At 40.7% G+C, this 20,096-nt stretch overlaps 1 protein-coding gene across 4 annotated transcripts; it reads right to left on the bottom strand.

The window, feature by feature from the left end:
* Positions 1-1,811: 1,811 nt before the first annotated feature.
* On the bottom strand, positions 1,812-19,685 carry LOC105199717 (serine/threonine-protein kinase BRSK2). 4 transcript variants are annotated; one of them, XM_039457736.1, is made up of 13 exons: positions 17,926-19,684; positions 13,972-14,152; positions 13,764-13,904; positions 13,513-13,663; positions 13,185-13,400; positions 12,869-13,068; positions 12,535-12,765; positions 11,731-12,047; positions 10,965-11,116; positions 10,573-10,725; positions 10,167-10,341; positions 9,303-9,532; positions 1,812-9,124 (listed from the first exon to the last, which is right to left on the bottom strand). In XM_039457736.1, exons 1-13 carry the CDS (start codon positions 18,023-18,025, stop codon positions 8,900-8,902), a joined length of 2,472 nt encoding a protein of 823 aa, XP_039313670.1. In that variant the 5' UTR covers positions 18,026-19,684; the 3' UTR covers positions 1,812-8,899. The 4 variants fall into 4 exon arrangements, with proteins under 4 accessions (XP_039313670.1, XP_039313671.1, XP_011165224.1 ...); XM_039457737.1 differs by having other exon boundaries at positions 9,321-9,532; positions 17,926-19,683; XM_011166922.3 differs by having other exon boundaries at positions 11,731-12,029; positions 17,926-19,683.
* Between the last annotated feature and the right edge of the window lie 411 nt (positions 19,686-20,096).

The raw sequence follows: 20,096 nt of genomic DNA, 5'->3' as shown, positions 1-20,096 counted from the left end.
ATATGACAAGTTTTGGTCAAAAAGAGGCGGTTGTACTATGTCAACGCGATGTGAATAGAACGAGTGGTTTCAGAAAACTTTTTTCTGCGCTACACAAGCCTGATTATCATCGTACATGGAATACAATGAAGATGATCCAAACCAGAGGATCGAAACGTCTGTTAATTATATTGTTAATTAATTATCACATGAACATCCTGTGTTGGCTCTTACGGTATTTTTATTTATTACTTGATGTACCTCTTCAGAGCTTTTTTCATTTATACATTTTTTAAATATATTTATTTTTGTTACAAAAATTACTCTAAAATAAAAATTTGTATTTTTTTTTTTTTTTTTAAGAAAATAATGAAAAAAGAATTTATGGTTTATAAAAATTTTTCAAACGAAAACGACGAGGGGAAATTCACAGCCGGCATTGGTGTACAAAATTTCGGCAGTGGACTGCCGAAAAAAGTAAGCAGTGACCTATAATATTGACGGCATTGTCGTCAGTGGTTAGGGAGTGGTGAGCTCACTTCAGAGTCGGTTTTTCGATCATGAGGATGAGCACAAAAATTTTTGAATACTTCGGGAAAGCTTTAGAATTCTTGTGCAGGCATTGGCGTATGATAATGGGCACGCGGTAGTGTTCATAATTGCATGGCATTGCCTTAATTTTAATATAGGATTGACGGCATTGTAGGCATTGACTAACAATAAGCATTGTCGGCAGTGTACAAAAATGTCGGCAGTGTTTTACAGCAATGCCAAAAATCGGCATTGGTGTACAAAATTTTGGGTTGTGAATTCCCCCTCGGAAAACGACTATATCTTGTTGCAGTTTTTAAGACATAACTTTTAAACAAGAGTTAGTAGATCTAAATCAATTTTTGTACAAACATGTATTAGAGTTTTATTATTATATTTGAAAATTTTGATTTAATTCTCAATGTTCCTTCCTTATAAAATTTGTAAAAAAAAAACTTAATTTTTGCAAATTTTAGAGCAAATGAAGAAAGAGTATTACGAATTGAATCAAAATTTTTACATATACTCTAACAAAACTTTAATAAATATTTGTACAAAAATTGATATAAATCTAGTTGTTTAAAAACTACAAAATCAAGAATATAAAGAAAAAATGAAGTAACTTTTAAACCAATAAGAAAATTGTGTTCAAATTTTATACAGATACACAAACGTAATAATAGAATAATCTGTGAAATTTTGATATTCTTGGTAATGTTTTTAAGACATCACCCATACATCCTTAAATAATTATAACTCGTTTAGGGTCATTCTTCGACCAATCCCAATTGACTTTAATCGACGATTGGCAGAATTGCCAACGTGGAAAATAAAACAGTTTATTATTAGAACAAGATTTGCAAAATTCTTCTTTTCTCTTTATAATCTACAAATCTATATTGTAACATTCGATATATTTCATAGTTTTAACATAAATGGAATTATTAATTTTTTTAATTATTATTTAATGAATATGAGTTGATGGCAACGCGTGAGCAACTCTCTCTCGAGAGAGAGAGTCGATCGTCGAATAAAATTAATCCAAGTTGGCCCTCAGAATCAAGGATAGAGTAATAAGCAAAGCTTCCAAAAATAAAATTGTTTCGGACTCTATCTACACTCGCTTTACAGTCGAAACTTTGCAGTAATTACTGTCGGTAAAATCACTGTTTGCTAAATGACAAAATAACAATTAAAATACTGACTAATTAATATTTTTGCCGAAATTGGAATTATTATGTATATATTATGTACATACTCGTGTGTGTGCGCATGTGTGTGTGTATTAACAAAACGAGCAATTTTAATAATATCTGTTTATTATTAATGTTGCATTATTATTACTTTTATACATATTTGATATTGGCCATCAACAAATATGTTACAATTTTTATTTCCCCACCCCCAGTGTTTTTATTCGTTTGTCCAAAAACTAACGCGATATATTTTCATAATAATAGTCATAATAATAATAATATAATAATAATAATAATAATACATAATACATAATAATTGATAGTCATTGTGACATTTGACCACCAATAATAATCATATCGCGCTAAATTATGCAATGTCGTTCTCTTCAATCGCTCCGTACTAAAACGACGTGCGTATCGAAACAACGCGCGATAGGTAGGTAAGTCGATATTCAACAAATAAGATTTAAGTAAAACAATCGTACATGCGTACTCACGATGCGATAAAGTCACGAGGAAAAATTAATCGCTTGGCGCGCATACAAATTCGAAGATTGTCGCGCTACGTCGCGGGCGCACATAATCTTTTCTTTTCTTTTCTTTTTCTTCCAACGAAAGCAGAATTTCGCACAACGGAAATACTGTGCTGCTAGAGTGTTGCGCTTTTAACTTTGTAATATGTTATGAAACTATCATGTACCCGTGAGAACAAAATTCTATCTCGAATGATCGACGATTGCTCAAAGTGTGTGTGTGTGTGTGTGTGTGTGTGTGTGTGTGTGTGTGTGTGTGTGTGTGTGTACGTGGGCGTATGTGGTTCTTCTTGACGTATTTTGCCGGTTCGTGACACTTGAATCACAATACCTACGCATTTCTCGTTACCTTTGCAATTCGCGTGCGAAGGGAATATAATCGTCCATATACAATGGATCGGTATCGCTTATTATATCAGAGTATCGGCATATAACCGCAAGAGCAATTTTTATCATTCGTAAAAAAATAGTTGACTGCGAGTGCATCAAATTTCAGCGTTTTACTTTTTCTCAGGCTAATTGCACGAATCTGGTACGACGTTCGAGTAAGAAGATATATACTCGCGATGTAACACGTAATTGAGCCCCTGAAATTTTCCCGAAAACGTGCTTTGCTACAACGGGATGCTATAAGATGCGGCTCTCTTCTCCATGCAGGCTGCAAGTGTGTCGAGTAGAGTTCAAAGAGAGTGCGAGAATCGGAACGATCTCGTCCTTGGAACTGGGCGAGTTTCGGGCCGAATATCGATCCAAACGGGAGTTTATAGTTTATTGTAATGCTTATTTTCACAGTATAAGACAAGAAATCAATCGATGTGTGCATGCGCTGTGTTTATGTCGTACGTGTCGAAATTATACCTGCGTGTGGTTCATCATCGATCGGACACGGTGATCGTCCGATTCATCGGCACACACGGGCAAATCGAGCGGAACGCGAGATAGAGATTTACGCTAGAATAGAGCTTTTGCTGAAAAAAGAATACCGCTCACTCACAGCCGTTATTGTCAGTTTGTTTGGACGTCACTAAATATTCAGCACATACTACGTACGCGCGACTACTATAGATCGTGAGAGATTTGGAAAATTTACCAATTTACGCGGAAGCGGAGGCGCGCGCGCGCGCGCGCGGGGCTTCGATGAAAAGAAGAATCAAAGTGGGGCATACTTGGAACGCGATATATCGCGCTATCTGCTATCCGATATCCGAGAGAGAAAGCTCGTTCTCCTTTTATACATATGTCTAATTATGAAGAAAGGAACTAGTTTCCAATTTTTCCATTTTCGGATTTTTCTTCAAAATATTGCTAAGCGAAAAAGCTAATTGTTGGGCATGTATTCGCTTGGTTATTAGTGTTATTGCACATCGTGTTAAATCACTGCACTTTTTAAAATAACTATTCGAAAATTATATTTTGCTTCCTTCCTGCATAAATGCGCTTAATTGGATTCCAATGGTCCTTACGAGATTTCGCCTTAGAGATTTGAAACTTTACTCGATCGCGACATTTATATTTCGTTATCGCTACTCTTATATGCGATGTACAATCAGATTTGAGACAATCGTCCGTTATCTTATAATTTTAGATTCGAGAAAGGCATTCCACGCAGCTCTCTCTCTCTCTCTTTCTCTCTGCGAGAGAGCCATTCCTCGTCTTCGTCGATCATCGATGAAACCTGGTGGTGCACGATCTCTCGAGCCCCCCCCACCCCCCGCATTCTACTCGCTAATCGTGTCTATTACGTGGTCTACGAGCGATGACAAAAGGACAAAAGGTACGTGCTGATTTACGAGAGGCAGCGATCGGTGCATCATTTTAGGTGCATCAACCGATAAGCGTGACACGATGTATATACCGTAAAAAGAAGCGTTGTCTCGGATGGGAAAGGGTGGTGGTGTCGTTGCGGCTTGCATCGCGACTCGCTAGCTAGACAGCTCGGATGTCTGATGAAAACGAGAACGTTTCTCAGACGTTCTTGTTGTTGAGTTATTACTTGGATGTGAGCTTTTCTTTTTCCCCGCTTCTTTTACTAAATCTTGGCTAAAACTAATTGGACCTCGTCGTTTGTTGCGGCTACGAAAGAAGTCAAAGTGACAGTCAAAGAGATAGGCGCGACGTCCTATCGCGGTAGATGCACGATAAATATATTATACGAATACGCGCGATACAGAGAGAGAAGCACGATAATGATAAATCACGCGGAATTGTTCACTTGGACAAGAGCTATCTTACAATAGACAAGACAAGGCGCCTCCTCGAGGAATACGAGCCATACGAGGACGACGCGAGGCACACGTCGCGGCGGCGACCCGCGCGATCTCTCTCTCTCTCTCTCATCTCCCTCTGATTGTGAGTTCTACGTACGGAATATACACGTCTGATTCTACACGTTCCCTCTATTATTGCCAATTATTCTCAACATAAATGAATGCAAGACGAGAAAGATTTATTTGGGGGAGGGGTTGGGACGTTTGGAACTCAGAGGATCGACCCTCGCTGTCGTCCGACTGTCGAGTCGTCGATCGATTACGACGGAACTTGCGAAACTCACGATCAGCGCGGGGATGGCCGCGGGACAGTGCACTTTTAACGAAAACGCCAACAAGAAAACGTGCGTGAATAATAAATTAATCGATTGCAGGCGCAAATTGCATTATCTTATAAATCGTATAAAAATTTTCTATATTCAACCTAGCTTATAATGCCTTAAGAATACGGTATGGGAATTTGTTGTATAATGCCTGCAGATCTGCGCGCCACTGCGCGCAGCTCTCTCTCTCTCTCTCTCTCTCTCTCTCTCTCTCTCTCTCTCTCTCGTGGCGAGACAATTTTGCTACGATCTGCGCGCGAGCTATTGAGAAAGCACGTTAATATTTCATCGTTAAACGGAAAGAGATCAAGAGACGCGAACGCCCGTAATAAGGCTGAAGAGAATGATTGCGGGATGGGGGGTTAGGGGAGGGGGGGGGAAGGCTGGCCTTCGCAATTCGAAACTCGATTGTCTCGCGAGCTGAATAATTTATTCTGCAAATTTAAAATTCTTCGGAGAAATTGATGCGAATCAATACGGGATTAACGCTCGCACGCTAGATCGCGGCGCGGCGTCTCGCGACGCGCAAAAGCGAATCGAAAAATAAATCGGAGACACGTGAGAGATAGCGATAATTCTCTGTTCTTTCCTTCGTACAAGAGATTTCGCGATGTTACGTCAGCGGCACAGCTATCGGCGAGATATTTCGTCGAGGATCGATGGAGCGTAGAGCGCAGAGCGCAGCGCACTCCCATCACATCCTACATGTATCGCGAATCTGCCGCTCCAACTCCATATACGACAATATCACGCAGATTCCCCTCAGTTTGCCTCGCCTCACTTTTACGACTTTACAGGAGACAGAGATTTCTTTCGAAATTTCTATTCTCTACTGTAATTTGCTATCGCTTCAATTGCTACTATGGATTTGCATATCGAAATTACTTTAGCTCTCCTCCGCTCACATTCACAGATTCGCACAATATAAAATCCTAATTTAATATGGCCGGTAATTTTTTTCATCCTTTTTCTCTCTAACCACGTTCCTTCACCCACGTCCGTTTTTCCACTTATTTTGTTATTATAATATACTTACGTACTGTATGACTTTTATATTTTAGCGCAATTAGTAAATAGATAATTGCAAGCTTATGCTAATTTTAATTATACGTGAGTGTGTATCTGTATTTGTATTGTTAATGCTAAATTCACATTCATCTTCTATGTGTGTGTGTTTGTGTGTAATAAAAACTTTCATTCTTTTCTTTTTTTTACATGTAAACGCACGTTTACATGCGCTCTCTCTCTTTCTCTCTCTCTCTCTCTCTTTCTCTCTCTCTGTTATTTTTGTTCTTATCTACAATAAACGATTTCGTGCAAAGTCCGATTTCGCGATATAAAAAAATATCAAACAGGAAAAATTAATTTACATCATCAAGCCACTTTTCAGAGGAGATACAATCTCTCTCTTTATACAAATAATAATAATATACACGGAAGCTAGATAAAATAAATTTTAATTATTTTAATAAAGTTTAAATTAATAAAGTTTAATTTTATCGCGGATTAATTGCATAACGTTATTCTTCAAATAACGATATTTGTTTCCGTTTTTCTCGGCACAAATTATTTCTACGATCAACAACCACCAAACGACAAATTTATGGATAGTTTACTCGAATAAAATTTGTTCTTTCTTTGGGCATACCGAATCAGATCTATTCTTGCGACGATCAAAAAGAATAATTGAATTTCCATTGAATTCCATCGGAAAGAGATGGATAAATAGGAAAACATTTATATTTTATTTAGGTGATATTTGTGTGGTGTTTGTATATAAATAATACTCTAGATAATTTTTGCCGTGTTAAATTTTTCAAGTCGTTATTAAAATGTCTACGAGTCTAATGGTAGGAGAGACTATAAAAATTGAAAATAGTTAAGGATTAATGACTTTTCATAAAATTTCCCACCCACGCATTTTCCATCGTAATAATATTTTTGGTACGAGGTAAATTCTTTTCATAAATATTACGTATTTTTGTTTGATAATGTGGAATGACAACGTGTCTGCCGTTAGCTGAGCCTTTAACTGAAAAAACACCGCCGCGTTCTGCGTCTTGCGAAATTTTGCTAGATCGTTAGCTCTTCTTTACCGTATCGTTAATCGATTATAAAGATATAGCCCTCGGACATTTATACGTAGGAACGAGTCGCCACAAGCGCGATACAATACATAGGTAATATCTCAAGCGAGAGCGCCTATCGCGAGAAATCCAACGCGCGCTAAAAAAAAAGTCACAATTTTGATTTGTGCGAACGTTTATGCACTTTCGCTCTCGCCTACTAATCTAATTCTAATCGTGTAAACTTTGAAAACCGCATCATTGGATTATCGTCGAAGATAATCCAATCGTTTCTCCGCCGATCGTTTCATTCTCCAAAAAATCGATCCAAGATATTGATCTCCGAGATTATTCGGGCGCTCAACGCTCGTTATTTCCTCCGTTACTTTATCTAGTCTTATCTCCTCGCCTTTCTTCATAAACATATATCACGATAGCCTTATATAACAAACCTTCGCTTAAAAACAATGCTAAACCCGCCTTATTAAACGTCGCTTTTTACTAAGAAGCCAATAGGGACAATCTCGAGATATGTCTGTGTTGAGAATAACTTTATGATATAACTACTTATTTCTTATATCGTTTAGGGAAGTGCAGCTTTCTTGTACTGCTTTTATATATATATATATATACATATATATATATATATATTTTTTTTTTTCCTATATGAGTTATACATTCTCTCAGCAACGCGTTAGTCCTTGATTGCTTCGCGACGGGTTTTGCTTTTGCCATCGTCGACTTTATCGTCCTCTCCGCTTTTCTTTTTGCAAGAGGCAAACGAATCTACGCTTCGTACGATCGTGAGACTTGCGTGTGTATTTATTATTAATATTTTTTAAAGTAGGAAATCTCTCTTTCTCTTCTCCCCATTGTGTGTGAAAAAAATAAATCTCTCGAGGCATTCTTTCCGTCAAACCGTGTCTTCTGTTAATGTAGTTAGATATCGGATTGTATACGTTTGTTTGGACGAGTATACTATGAGGAGATTGAAATAACAAAGCTGCAAATAAACATTGTGCGATAAGCGAATTAAAACTTGAATAAAAATTAAAAATTAAACTCGCGAAACGAATAATTTATAATGTATCGGGGTAACGATACATTTTTTTTTTTTTAACAGTGGTACTATCCAAGCGCAATAGCGTTTGTGTCTTTTCCATAATTAATTAATAAAATATGTAAAATGTCTAATAATATGTAAAAGTGCCATTTGTTAACTCAAACTTAACACAGCGCGATACAATTCTTTTTTTTTTTTTTGTAGTAACATCCATTGTATGTGGGGGGTGAAATAATATAGTAACATTATATTATTGCACTTGAGTTTCTCACGAAACACATTTTCTTAATATATTTTACATTTGCCTTGTTGAGTAATCGTAGATCTTTCTCTCCGTGCAATTGTTTATGTAGGCTTATTTATTGAAATATATATGCCGTTCGGCAATTTTATCTGGAGGCGATTTGAAACTAGTGTCTCTTTTGAAGATCCATTTATCTTATAAACACAAAATACAATATTTGCATATAGCATCGCTTCTAGGTTTGATCGCATCTGGGTTTGAGTCGTTTGGAGAAAACGTTTGCAGGCTTATCGCTAAACGTTTAAAACGAAATGAAATAGTTATTAATTTCGAAAATGAAAACCTCAGTATCCGTCGGCGTCGCGCGATATTAGGGTAAAGGGTACCAAAGATTTTTCAATGTTTCGAATTACACAATGCAATCAAGTATTACTCTCACTTAATCTTCTCGCTACTCAGTAGTAGTCTACTTAGTAGCAGTCTAATGAGAGAGTCGGTGACGTTAGGATGAATCTCGTCTGTTGCACGAATACGTAATAACGCATATAGATGTGTCTGAACGCATTTTCTGCAGTTCGACGCGCGCGCGCGCGCGCGTTTTCAAAGCGTCTTCCCGATCTTCTCACCAAAATCTCTGAGCGCTGTCCCATAGGCTCTTCAGACTCGATCGGAACTCGAAGCGAAGGTTCTGGTAGTATCACGCTATGTTGTTGCCGCTCATAGTGGTGACGCATTTCTTTTCCGGCGTATTTTGGCTCTCCGAATTGCTTCGCACCGCTTTTGGCGGACTGCCCGGGGTCGGTGTCGTTTCACCCGATAGGGCATTGTTGTTGTTCGTCGACGTCGAACTTCTTCTACCATTCTCGCGGGTTGGTGACTTTACGTCGAATACAGACGTATCCGACTCAATGTCCGAATCGATCTGTAATCGATACGATGCTCCGTTAATTAGCGATACTAAAGCAACTATCGACAGCTATCGCAGTTCTACAGTTGCTTTAAATCAAATCTAATGAAACAGACAATCTGAATTGTTTCATTGTGAGAAAAATTAACATTTAGAAATGAAGATGAAGAAGATGACGTGGATGATGCGCTACCTTATTGAAACAGACTACCTGTCTGGTAGCTGGGTGAGGATTAAGAAAGAGTCGTTCACTGGTATCACTGCCACAGCTGGAACTCTCGCTCATCTCTGTGGTGAACTTTCTGGAGGCCCTCGGACTAGGCGGCGCGGCTCTGCTTTGTCCTCCCAAGTTCATACCCACGTTTCTCGAACACACCTGAGACTGAATATGCTCGCATACTCGCCTGAATCTTCGGATGTTTCCTGCAAACGTTTATATTCAATTTATTTATTGTTTGTCTGTCTGTCTGTCCCTTAATTCTTTCCCCCTTTCCGAGAAAAACTCCAAATATATTATATATATTATATAGACTTGATGTATATCAAGAGGATTAATACGACTTGTTCCAATATTAGCGTTTAAATTCGAGCGAAGATTGTTTTTGCTTATTAAAATATAGCTAGATTTTACCTAGTGTTTCCGACAGATTGACCGACTAGGCGGTTTGTCGGTCGTAAGACCGCTAAACGCTTGGCAGCAAAAAGACTAGAATCTATCGCGTTGACATACGGAACGTAGAATATACTAATGTAGAGTATATATTCGGATAGAACATAAAATTATATGTATATATTAGCTGTACGTGCCAAGGCAACATCGATCTAGTTGCGCTTGGATACCTTGGATGACTGCCAAACGCTCAAGAGCAAGATGATCCACCATGTCTATGGTGTAGAGTGTAGAGTGTAGTTTCACGAGAGTTTTGAGTTTTCTACATACTTGTTGAGAAAAACTTGAAACTTTTCACTTGCCTAACTTTTTTTTCTGCCATGTGCCATGTCTGAAAATTGCAATTTTTCTTCAATTACACTTGAATATAGATATATATACGCTTACCGCTCAATAACGTGAACGTGATGGCAAAGAGGGGCTCGTTCGGCTGCTTCGAAATCGCACTAATGTCAACTTGAAATCGCACTTGTCTCTGGAACATGGCTGGCGCGGTACTACCCCTTTTGTACTCCACTCTGAACGACATCGGTGAGCTTACGCTGTGAGATAATTCTGCTATCTGCAAGCATTTCAAATTGAATATATCAGAGGTTAATCTAATTGATATAATTAAAGATTTGAGAATCAAATTTCTAACCAAAGATACAGTTTAAAGTCTTAAGTCTATTGGAGATTTTTAACAAATCTTATCAAACGCTTCACTTGTATGTCTCGTCGATCGCTTTCATATACTTTCAAGACTTATTGCAAAATAAGGCGATATACTCGTAGTGAGTTTTGGTACACTTACCGATAAAAAAGCGTGAATTAGATCAGCTTTTACACTAGCTAGCGGTTTTCCTTTCACCAAAACGGTAAAAGTTTCGTCTTTTTCCGTAGTCATCAAACTACCGAACCATGATTTTTTGGTAAGTTCCGGCGAAGAATCCGGCGTGAGATGTACCTATATGCAATAGAAATTTTATGATAAACACAACGTTCACAATAAATCATTGCATTACTCTTTGCTGAAGAATTTCGTTAAACATAGAAATATCCATTGATTTTTTTTTTTTTTTTTTGTTAAGAAGGAAAACTAGATGGCCGATTGAACAAGTGCGATTTTTATAAATAGAATATTAAATAATATAATATGTATAACGATAGGAATAAATTAGATTTTCATTATCCGTTATCGCATACCTCTTCGGTACTAGTGAGCAATTTACGACGATGAAACCTGGGACTTCCCAGGAAAGAATTCTTGATCGTGGTTAATCGCGATCTCCAGTGATGAGCTCCGGACCCTGCTCCCGTGTGAGGCGAGCCTGGCGGTGTAACGCCGACTGCGACTACTGCGAAACGAGTTATATCTCAAAAACTGCATATACTTATACTTGTTTTAAAAGCCTTTAGAGAATATTGATTCACTCCTTCTGTTTCTGTATTTCATTCTATATTCAATTAATTTACTCTCGAAATTTCTGTTTAAAATAACTATGATTGAAAAGGGTTGTCGCATGAGATAAATTTATCACGCTTTAATTACGTCATAGTTATAACACGAGTTTTATACACAAATCAGAATAACGTTCGGTAAAGCGTAAGATACTATTGATGATTCTATCGGAGTCTTTGTCAAAACATCGATACACAATTTCGCAGCTGTGCGATAAATACCAGAGCACTTGGCGTAATACGATCTATCTGTGCTTACGGAGTAGTGCTCTTCAAGAGCAGTAGTTAACTTGAGTGATTATTTGAAATATTTCCATATATAACCTTACAGCGATACTTTTGGACACGTGACAATAATTAAATGTCATGAAATATTTTCAGAAAACGCACAAATATTTTATCAGTACAGAGTAGAATACGGGGAACAATATATCGTCGAAATAAGAATGTGACACAATTTAAAGGATGAAGGTGGGGAAGGGGGTGGTGGGAGAAAGTTTGTTAAACTTACCAGGCTGTACGTCATTGAGTTCAATGCCGACAGTGGCGAGGGCCGGCGTCGGCGTCGGGACGCTTTGATTCGTGGGGCTGCTGCCGTTTCCGGCGACATTAGTGATGGTACTGCCAATGGACAGTCTGTGCGCACCGCAGGCGATCGTCTGACTCATGTGCGACGTCGGTACCGCTCTATGGGGACTCAGGAGACCCGCCGGTGCATGCAACGGCGAGCTGCCCGGGGTCGACGAGTGCGAATGGGACGCGTGAGTGTGGCATCCCGTGCTCGGTGATCGACGCGCGTGATGTCTCGTGCTGCAAATGATTAGCAATCTAATTAATTGTAAATTGTAAATTGTCTATCTTTTAAGTAAAAAAAAAAAAATAAAAAAATAATAATAATAATAATTAGACGCTTCAATTTTTCTTCCGATTTTCTTTTGATCTATAATCCTGTAATATATTTAAATATAATTCGATAAATATAATTCGATAGTCGCGCTTGACGTGAGTCGAGGTTCGTAAAAAGGGAGAAGAAACAAGGTACGATGCACGCGACACGTGCGCGCATAACCGACGCTGTCACGCTGTCACGCGATCGCTCGCCAAGTTGAGCCACTCTCGCCAGGTTGAGAAGAGCGAATCGCGCAACCACCTGCCCTCAGTCCTGTGCTCACGGAAGGTCCGAGGGTGAGTGCGACTCGGTAGCCAACGCGATAGAAATCGGATATTCTCCAATTTCCCAGGCGATAAGAGTCGTTTTCAATAGTTTTTCCATTTTTTACGAATGAACCCGGAGGCGAAAATTCACGGTAAATACCTGGACTGTCTTCTAGGCGTCAAAGGCGAGCCGTGACTGATCTGTCCGAGATTGAGCGCGGTACTTCCGTTCACTCTACACGTATCCACCCGTTTCCTTGGCGGATCGGCCTCTAATTGTCCCGCGGATCCTCTCATGCTACTTCTCATTACCTCGAGCTCGTCCTCGCACGCTGGTCTTCTTCGTTTCCTCTCTAGCAGTAAGAAGTATATCACCTTCTCCGTGTTGTGGCTAAGAGAACATTCGCGCATCATCAGATCACACACAGTTGCTTTTCTAATACTCAAAACTAAATTCAAAGTCTTTCTACGAGAGAGGAGGAATCTTGTCTTACTTCGGACTGAGCAACTCTTGAATGAGTTTGTCGCGCTCCTTGAAGCAACCGAGACTCGCGATCGCCTGTAGCACGTCGGGATCGATCGCTTCCACGGACGGAATAACGTGCGTCTGCACTACGTCCATCATCGACAGCTCCAATTCCAACTCGCCCTTACCCGCCGCCGTCACCCAAATATGCCTATTTATTTCTGCTAACTAGAAAAATAATATTAAATTAATATTACTCCATTTAGCAAATGTCGAGAGAGAGAGAGAGAGAGAGAGAGAAAGAAAGAGAGAGAATATGCAATTTAGCTAGACCGCCGTCTCACCGTCAATCTTTTCTCAGGATCGACCTCTATCATGCCTCTGAGCAAATTCTGACACTCGGGCGGCACAAAATGCGGTATGTAAAACAATCCGCGCTTAACTTTTTCCAACAATTTTCTCAGATTGTCGTCGTCAAAGGGTAAGGCGCCTACCAGAAGCGCGTAAAGTATTACCCCACAAGACCATACATCCGCTTTTCTACCGTCATATTTCTCACCCTGCGGTTAAAAGAGGAAGCAATTGGTTTTACGTACGCTCAAATAATTACTCGAATTATCACTCGTCGTTTCCATATAAATTTCATATCGCAAAGTAATTAAGGGCTCTTACTCTGATGACTTCGGGACAAGCGTAATGAGGTGATCCGCAACTGGTCTCCAGCATGGAGCCTGCGGGTTGTAAGGACGCCATTCCGAAATCCGCTATCTTAATATTATTCTTCTCGTCCAGTAACAAGTTCTCAGGCTTCAAATCTCTATGGCTGAAAGTGATGACAAAATCAAAGAATAAGTCTAAAATTATAAGCGCGCCGTTACACACACACACACACACATACACACACACGTGCGCGCGCGACTCACCATATACTATGACTGTGGCAAAAATCTAATGCGGAAATTATTTGTCGAAAAAATCTCCTCGCTTCCTTCGGGGTCAGTCTGCTCTTTTTAACCAAATAATCGAACAGTTCCCCGCCCGAGACGTGTTCCAGAACAAGATATCTGGAAAAAACATAGAAAACATGATCGTTTATTAACTTTAAGACTTTGCATCTTTATCAATACTTACAGATATTTCTTGTTTTCGTACACATCCGAGAGACCGAGCACATGCGGATGATCGATCAATTTCATAATGGCGATCTCACGCTCCACTTTCATCAACACAGACTCCGAAAGCTTTTCGCGATTGATAATCTTGATCGCTACCTTCTTGCCTAACACACAGTGCACGCCGAGCTTAACTAAACCTGAAATTTAAAAAGAGCAAGATATTTCCCTTATCCGAGCATCAAAAAAATTTATCAAAAAAAAAATGAACCAAATTTCTTTATTTTATTAATGATATTATTAAAGCCATTTCATCTCTATGACATAGCACTATGATAGTGCCAAAGTCTGATTATTATTTTATTTTTTGCTTTAATTTGCTTCAATTAAACAATTTTGAATTATTAATTTGCCATGATTCTGCAATTCTAGAAATACTTGAGCACAGAAAAATGGCAAAGAAAAACAGCGAGGTCGTCGATACGAAACGTGTTCAAATTATTTGGAGGAGATGCGGTGATGTGCAAACACACCCTGTTACCCCAAACCAGAGAAACATAGTTGATAGTTGCGGATTTACGTTGAAAAGCATTGCTCTTTGAGCAGTCATAACTAATAACTCGATCACAATTCGCTATGTGATATTAACAATTCAAGTTAATCGAATACCGATGCATCGATTTGTTATTATTCGCTTTGCTTTGTTATTATTTTTCTCGCAAATGTATTCCTAATTACGCGTAATATATTCCTAATTGCGAATTCACGGTAACATATAAATATCTGTTTACGTTATTTTAATAAAGTATACGTGTAAATTCGCGTATAATACAAAATCTTTTGCGCGGTCCAATTCTTGCGAATGGATTCTCCAAAGGACGGTAAAGAGGAGTACATCATTTTACTTTCGCTTACATCTACAGTAACATGTATCAAGATCAGTCATTAATCAGATTAGAAATAAATTACAAAAGAATTGTAGAGAATCAGATGAAATCAGATTTACGATTGGTCGTAAGGGCAAGCGGTAAAAAGTATGATTGAAGAAGAAGAGCTAATGCAAAAAAGGGATTTATGAGATTGGCATAAAATTGATTTAAATCGCTGTCGGAAGTCGACGACGAGAGTCGCGCGCGCAACACAATGTCTTTATCCACTTAAATGGCTGCGCTACAACACGGTAGGACGTGGTTTAAGCTTCTGCTTCCCTTCTGGGAAGAAGAAAAAAAAACAAGTACATAAAGAAAGTATGCTGACTGTATCGTGAGATTACGATGGAGAGCAATTAAGGACCCTCGTAACGAAGTCGCGTCTATCCAAAGGATTAAAGGATCGCGTAGCAACTGCAAACTGTCAACGCTATTGTTCACGATTGTGATTGGCACGTTTTGATTATAATGAAAAATAATTTTTCACGTGCACGTCGCCGCGTCGCGCGTCGCGCGTCGCCACGTGAAAGCCGCTTCTCTGTGTATCTGTATCGCATGCTACTTATTTACATATCGTCTAAAAATACATTACGTTTCTGTGACGTTACACTAGAATGTTATAAATACTCCAAGACACTTTTTATGATCGATGGCCTTCTCGATGATCTTTCAGCCATTCTCAATCGAAATGCGAGAGATTAAGTCTCGTCGATGATTGACGCGACGATTCCGACAATTCCTATGGAATTAAACGAACGTGACGTTTCCCGTCAAATCCGCTGGCAATTGCATTAGCGGTTATTGAGACCATCGAGAGTTTAAGTGCACTTTCCCCCTAACGATTTACGTCATCCATGATTTAACGGTGTCAATAGCATATGCATTTGCGCGGAGAGAAGCGTTCGTAATTTAGAACGTATCTTGACAAATTTTGAACCAAAACTCGCGCGAGCCAAGATAATAAACGAGATACGTCCAACGACTAATTGTATGAGAGAGAGAGAGAGAGAGAGAGAGAGAGAGAGAGAGAGAGAGAGAGAGAGAGAGAGAGAGACGGTTCGACAACACCGAAAGTGTTGACTTTTCACGTGAAATTTGTCTGGAGTTTTTTTACATTTTTAGTACTTTATTTTCCGCGAGAATCTTTGCAAGTGGTTAAATTCTTTTTTGCGTTAACGTTGTAACGTCTCCATCGATCTCGTCGCCGCGCCGCGCCGCGCCGCGCCGCGCGCTGGCTATAATTCAAATCGCGCGCACTCGTGTCGCGAGTATGAGCGGTAATTTCATTACCCGCCTGCGCGCGTGGGTCACGGAATTCCGCGCGTGGAGAGGAATTTATTCGTATGATTAACGCACCGTATTGTCACGTGCCGGAGCATGCACCCCTTTCGAGATGCATACGGGATCGATAATAGTCCGCCGGAGGAAATGACCACCGATGTTACTCGTTCGCTGAAAGCCGAGCCGCGAATTCATTAACGAGCTTTCGCGAAATTACGTGTTGATCGAAGAACAAAAATTTCTATTTAAGCCTCGCATTTATATCGACAATTCCATCTATGCATGTATTAAAAAAAGTAAAAAGAGAGAGAGGGAGGGGGGAAACGTCTTATCTTAATATTGCTAATTTACACGGGATACTGCGCGCGCGAATTGGCGAATTCTTTTTTCATTGGTACATTTGTTGTCGACTCGTTATTACTTTCCAGTTCCTTGCTGGTGGCATTTAATTAAGAACGGTTATTAACAGTGCTTTATAAAGATTTATAATTGTCGTTGAGTTATTCCTCTTTTTTTTACGTACAATAGACGAGGCAGAAAGGCGAGGGCTTTTAAACTTTCAACCGTAACCACATTTGTTATTAGAGTACCAAGTTACAGAGCGAATCTCACAAGAAACGGAAAAATCTGGTTAGAAATTAAATCCTTTAGCATCCCTTATACTTAATACTTTGGCTTCTTTCTCAGTTGCTCACGTCCTACGACTCTTAAAGAAAATATCATTCAATTTAGCCAGTTTGTAGCTGTTTAGCAATAAGCAAATACAATATTTTATAGATACGATGAGATATTATTAGGGATGTCGCTTATCGTACGAATTATCTCATTCAAATTCAAAAACTTGATAATTTGCTGCCTGTCTATAACCGTTACATGGCATAATTAGTACGTTGTCAGTATCGATCGAGTATAATAGCAGCGAATGCCTTTGAGGTGAGAGCAAATTAGTGCGGCGCGGTGCGGCGCGGAAGCGTTAAATTCCCTTCTCTACAAATCTTTGACATGCGAGAACATTTCCGTAAAATGCATTTATTTCTCTTTCAATTCATATTATTCGTATCGCAAAAAGCGATTTTTCCTCTATTACTGTATTACTTCAATTTATTTTTTAACATATTCAAGGAACATTATCCTAAATACTTGTATGTATGTACAAATGTAATAGTAAAGGGACAGAAAGTTACGATCGAATGTTTGAAATGACTGCTAGCTCATGAAACTAGATTCAGCAACGATGCAATAAGACTAAAGTTTTGTCGCGCACAGCTGCGGAATGGCTTCGACAGTCGACTCGATCCTATTATCGCTATTCCGCAATAACTCGCGTTAGTTGTCATTTACATGTTAAAAATTCTTTTCTTCCTCGACAATGAAATTCAATCGATCCTCGCTAGACTCTCGAGATGAAAAATATATTCTTATTTCGGAAGTTAATCCGTGAAAACATGTTCTGTGACGCGACAGCTATAGGCCTTGAAATCGTGCGAAAGTTTTGTCTTTCGAAACGTTTAGTCTTTCCAATCAAAAAAGTATACGTATCACCGCAAGTGCACGCGAGATCTCGCGTGTATCGTAGTGCATCCTCTCGAGTATGCGGAAGTTAATGAAACGTTCTGGCTCAACTCGATTAGACACATTCCTGTGGCTATCGTCAATGTTGCAACAGAGATGATTGCAACAGAGAGAGAGAGAGAGAGAGAGAGAGAGAGAGAGAGAGAGAGAGAGAAAAGCGGAAGGGGAGAGGAGAACCGTGCACCACCCACCAGTTTGGCCTTTCCCCAAGGTCTTTTCCAAGCGATACGGGCCGACGTACTGATGGGTCTCTTGGGTGTTGGACCCAACAGGGCTCTCCTTGCCCTGCATCGCCGCCGAACCACCGCCTTCCTCTTGGTCCGCCAGGTTGAAGAGTTGTCTTATAAACCAACGGCCGAATCGTGTCGAAGGTGTCGCGAGTCTTCCTTCTTTCCGCACTCCTCGCTTCGTCGTTATCACTTCCTTGCCAAGTCTGGTACCGGTCTGTCGCGTTCCATCGCGATTTCACGCGACATCGTGCTCTCGGTCGTAACCGAAAATGGCAATGGAATAGGGGAAACGTTTGGAGGATAACGTGTCTTGGAGTTAACGTGTATTTTTGTTAGTTTCATTCGGGCAGCGATTCAAAGACAATCGATGCGACGTGCGCGCCAAATCAGTCAGTCCATTTTTTCTCGGAGAACATGGCATACGAATTTCGATTCGAGTATAGAGGTTATTTACAAACGGAAAGTTGTAAATATTGCGCGGATTGGACCTCTCCTCCTGCGACTTGCCTCTCTTTCGCTCGAATTAATCGACAACCGTTGTAAATCGCATGTCGCGTTCATCCATCTCGCCCGACTCGCTAGCCTAAATTTTTACTCTTCGATAAGCAACATTCACTGGATAAACTGGATGAGAAACGGCACCAAAGTGGCCGAGCCCCGCCGGGTGGCCGGGAGCATCCGGGTACACTATCACTGCGTTGATCTGGCATAATCTTCTTTTAACTTTGGCGGGTGCCTCTTGCGGATTCTTTTCATGTTGCCCCTCTTTCCGCTCTCCTCACCACGCCAGGGTGACTGTGGCGAGACTACCGGAGACTAGGTCGTTTCGAGGAAGGACGACGTAATCGCGCTAAAGCTGCTGCAGCTAGTCCGCTCATTTGAATCGTCAGCGGTGCATCAGCGAGCGAGCGAGGAGGCTAGAGAGGAGGATTTATCGAGATGCCTGCCGCCGTGTCGCATCGCGAGTCGATCATGACCGGCGACGATTCCGCGCATACACGGAGTTGGGCGCCATTGTGATTCACGAGAAGAGACCCTACGGGATATATCGTACCTCGTTGGAGAAACGTGGCTGAAATTCCTCTTCGATATGAAATCGACGGCTGGCGAGGTCGCGCAGCTTCTCCTTATCCGCGACGCACGACACTCGCTCTGTCTTTCACCACCGAAATCCTCTCGGCGTTCGACTCTCGCTCGACGACACTCGTTATTCTTCTCTCTGCTTCTCTGGCACTTGTGGAGCGAGTTTCACTCGACTCGCTGATATCTCACGGGAGCCCTTTACGCCCTTTACGCCCTTTGCACCCTTTACACTTCGCGTAAACCTCAGGCTGGCGCCTATAAAGTTGAAGGAGAGACGACCACCCTCTTCTTTTCCTCGACTCGTCGCACTCTGTCACTCTATTCCGCGTGCACTCGTGCATCGATGATATCGCTACACTCGAGCGATAAGCGGCGTGATTGCGTTTGCGTTGCCGCTACGTTGGCTGTTGAATCGAAGCTCTATCGCGACGAGAAAATTCTCACGACCAGCCATGTCTCTCTCTCTCTCTCTCTCTCTCTCTCTCACTTCGCCTTTTTACATTGACTCTATCTTCTTTCGTTTTAGCTTAACTATGTTCTCATTTTAGAAATGAAATTTTGCTCCGTTTTATGGAACTGACGACGGCCACCACGGCGCTCCCAGTTCGATTATGTGCCGGACACACAGAGGGGGTAGATAGTGCGCGCGCAACCCCACGCCCGCGAACGGGGAGACCCTTTCCACCCTCTGCGCGCATGGGGAACCGCCACCACCACCACCACCACCACCACTATCATCACCGCGCGCGCGACCGAAAGCGACGGCGACACGGGAGGGTGTTCGAGACCGGGCTCGGGAAAACGTGGCGGAGAAAGTAGCCGCGTGTCTATCTTCGGGGTGGCAGAGTGTGCGATTGCGGGGGTGGCGTCGCCCAACCACCGTTGCGTCCGTCGGTACAAAAGACGATCGTCGATGGTTCGCGTCCGGGCTTTCGTTCGTGGCTGAGTGACTTCTCCGTCATGCGAGGGTGTTTACGGCTCGTTTTTTTTTCTGGTGCTAACTTTACCTTATTCAAAAGATACTAAGTAGCTCGTCCTATTAAAAAGTG

The sequence above is a fragment of the Solenopsis invicta genome, chromosome 15, assembly GCF_016802725.1.
Source record: "Solenopsis invicta isolate M01_SB chromosome 15, UNIL_Sinv_3.0, whole genome shotgun sequence".
Lineage (NCBI taxonomy): Eukaryota > Metazoa > Arthropoda > Insecta > Hymenoptera > Formicidae > Solenopsis > Solenopsis invicta.
The sequence above is the reverse complement of the archived record's forward strand: the minus strand, read 5'-3'. Positions and strand labels throughout refer to the sequence as shown.

What these genes read in the sequence shown, in the direction of transcription:
- LOC105199717 (XM_039457736.1), bottom strand. Translation starts at nt 18,025, where the DNA reads ATGCAGGGCAAGGAGAGCCCTGTTGGGTCCAACACCCAAGAGACCCAT. An exon ending in CTTGTCCCGAAGTCATCAGA is followed by an intron (nt 13,401 to 13,512) that starts GTAAGAGCCCTT and finishes TTTTAACCGCAG; the next exon opens with GGTGAGAAATATGACGGTAG. An exon ending in CACGTTCACGTTATTGAGCG is followed by an intron (nt 9,533 to 10,166) that starts GTAAGCGTATAT and finishes AAACGTTTGCAG; the next exon opens with GAAACATCCGAAGATTCAGG.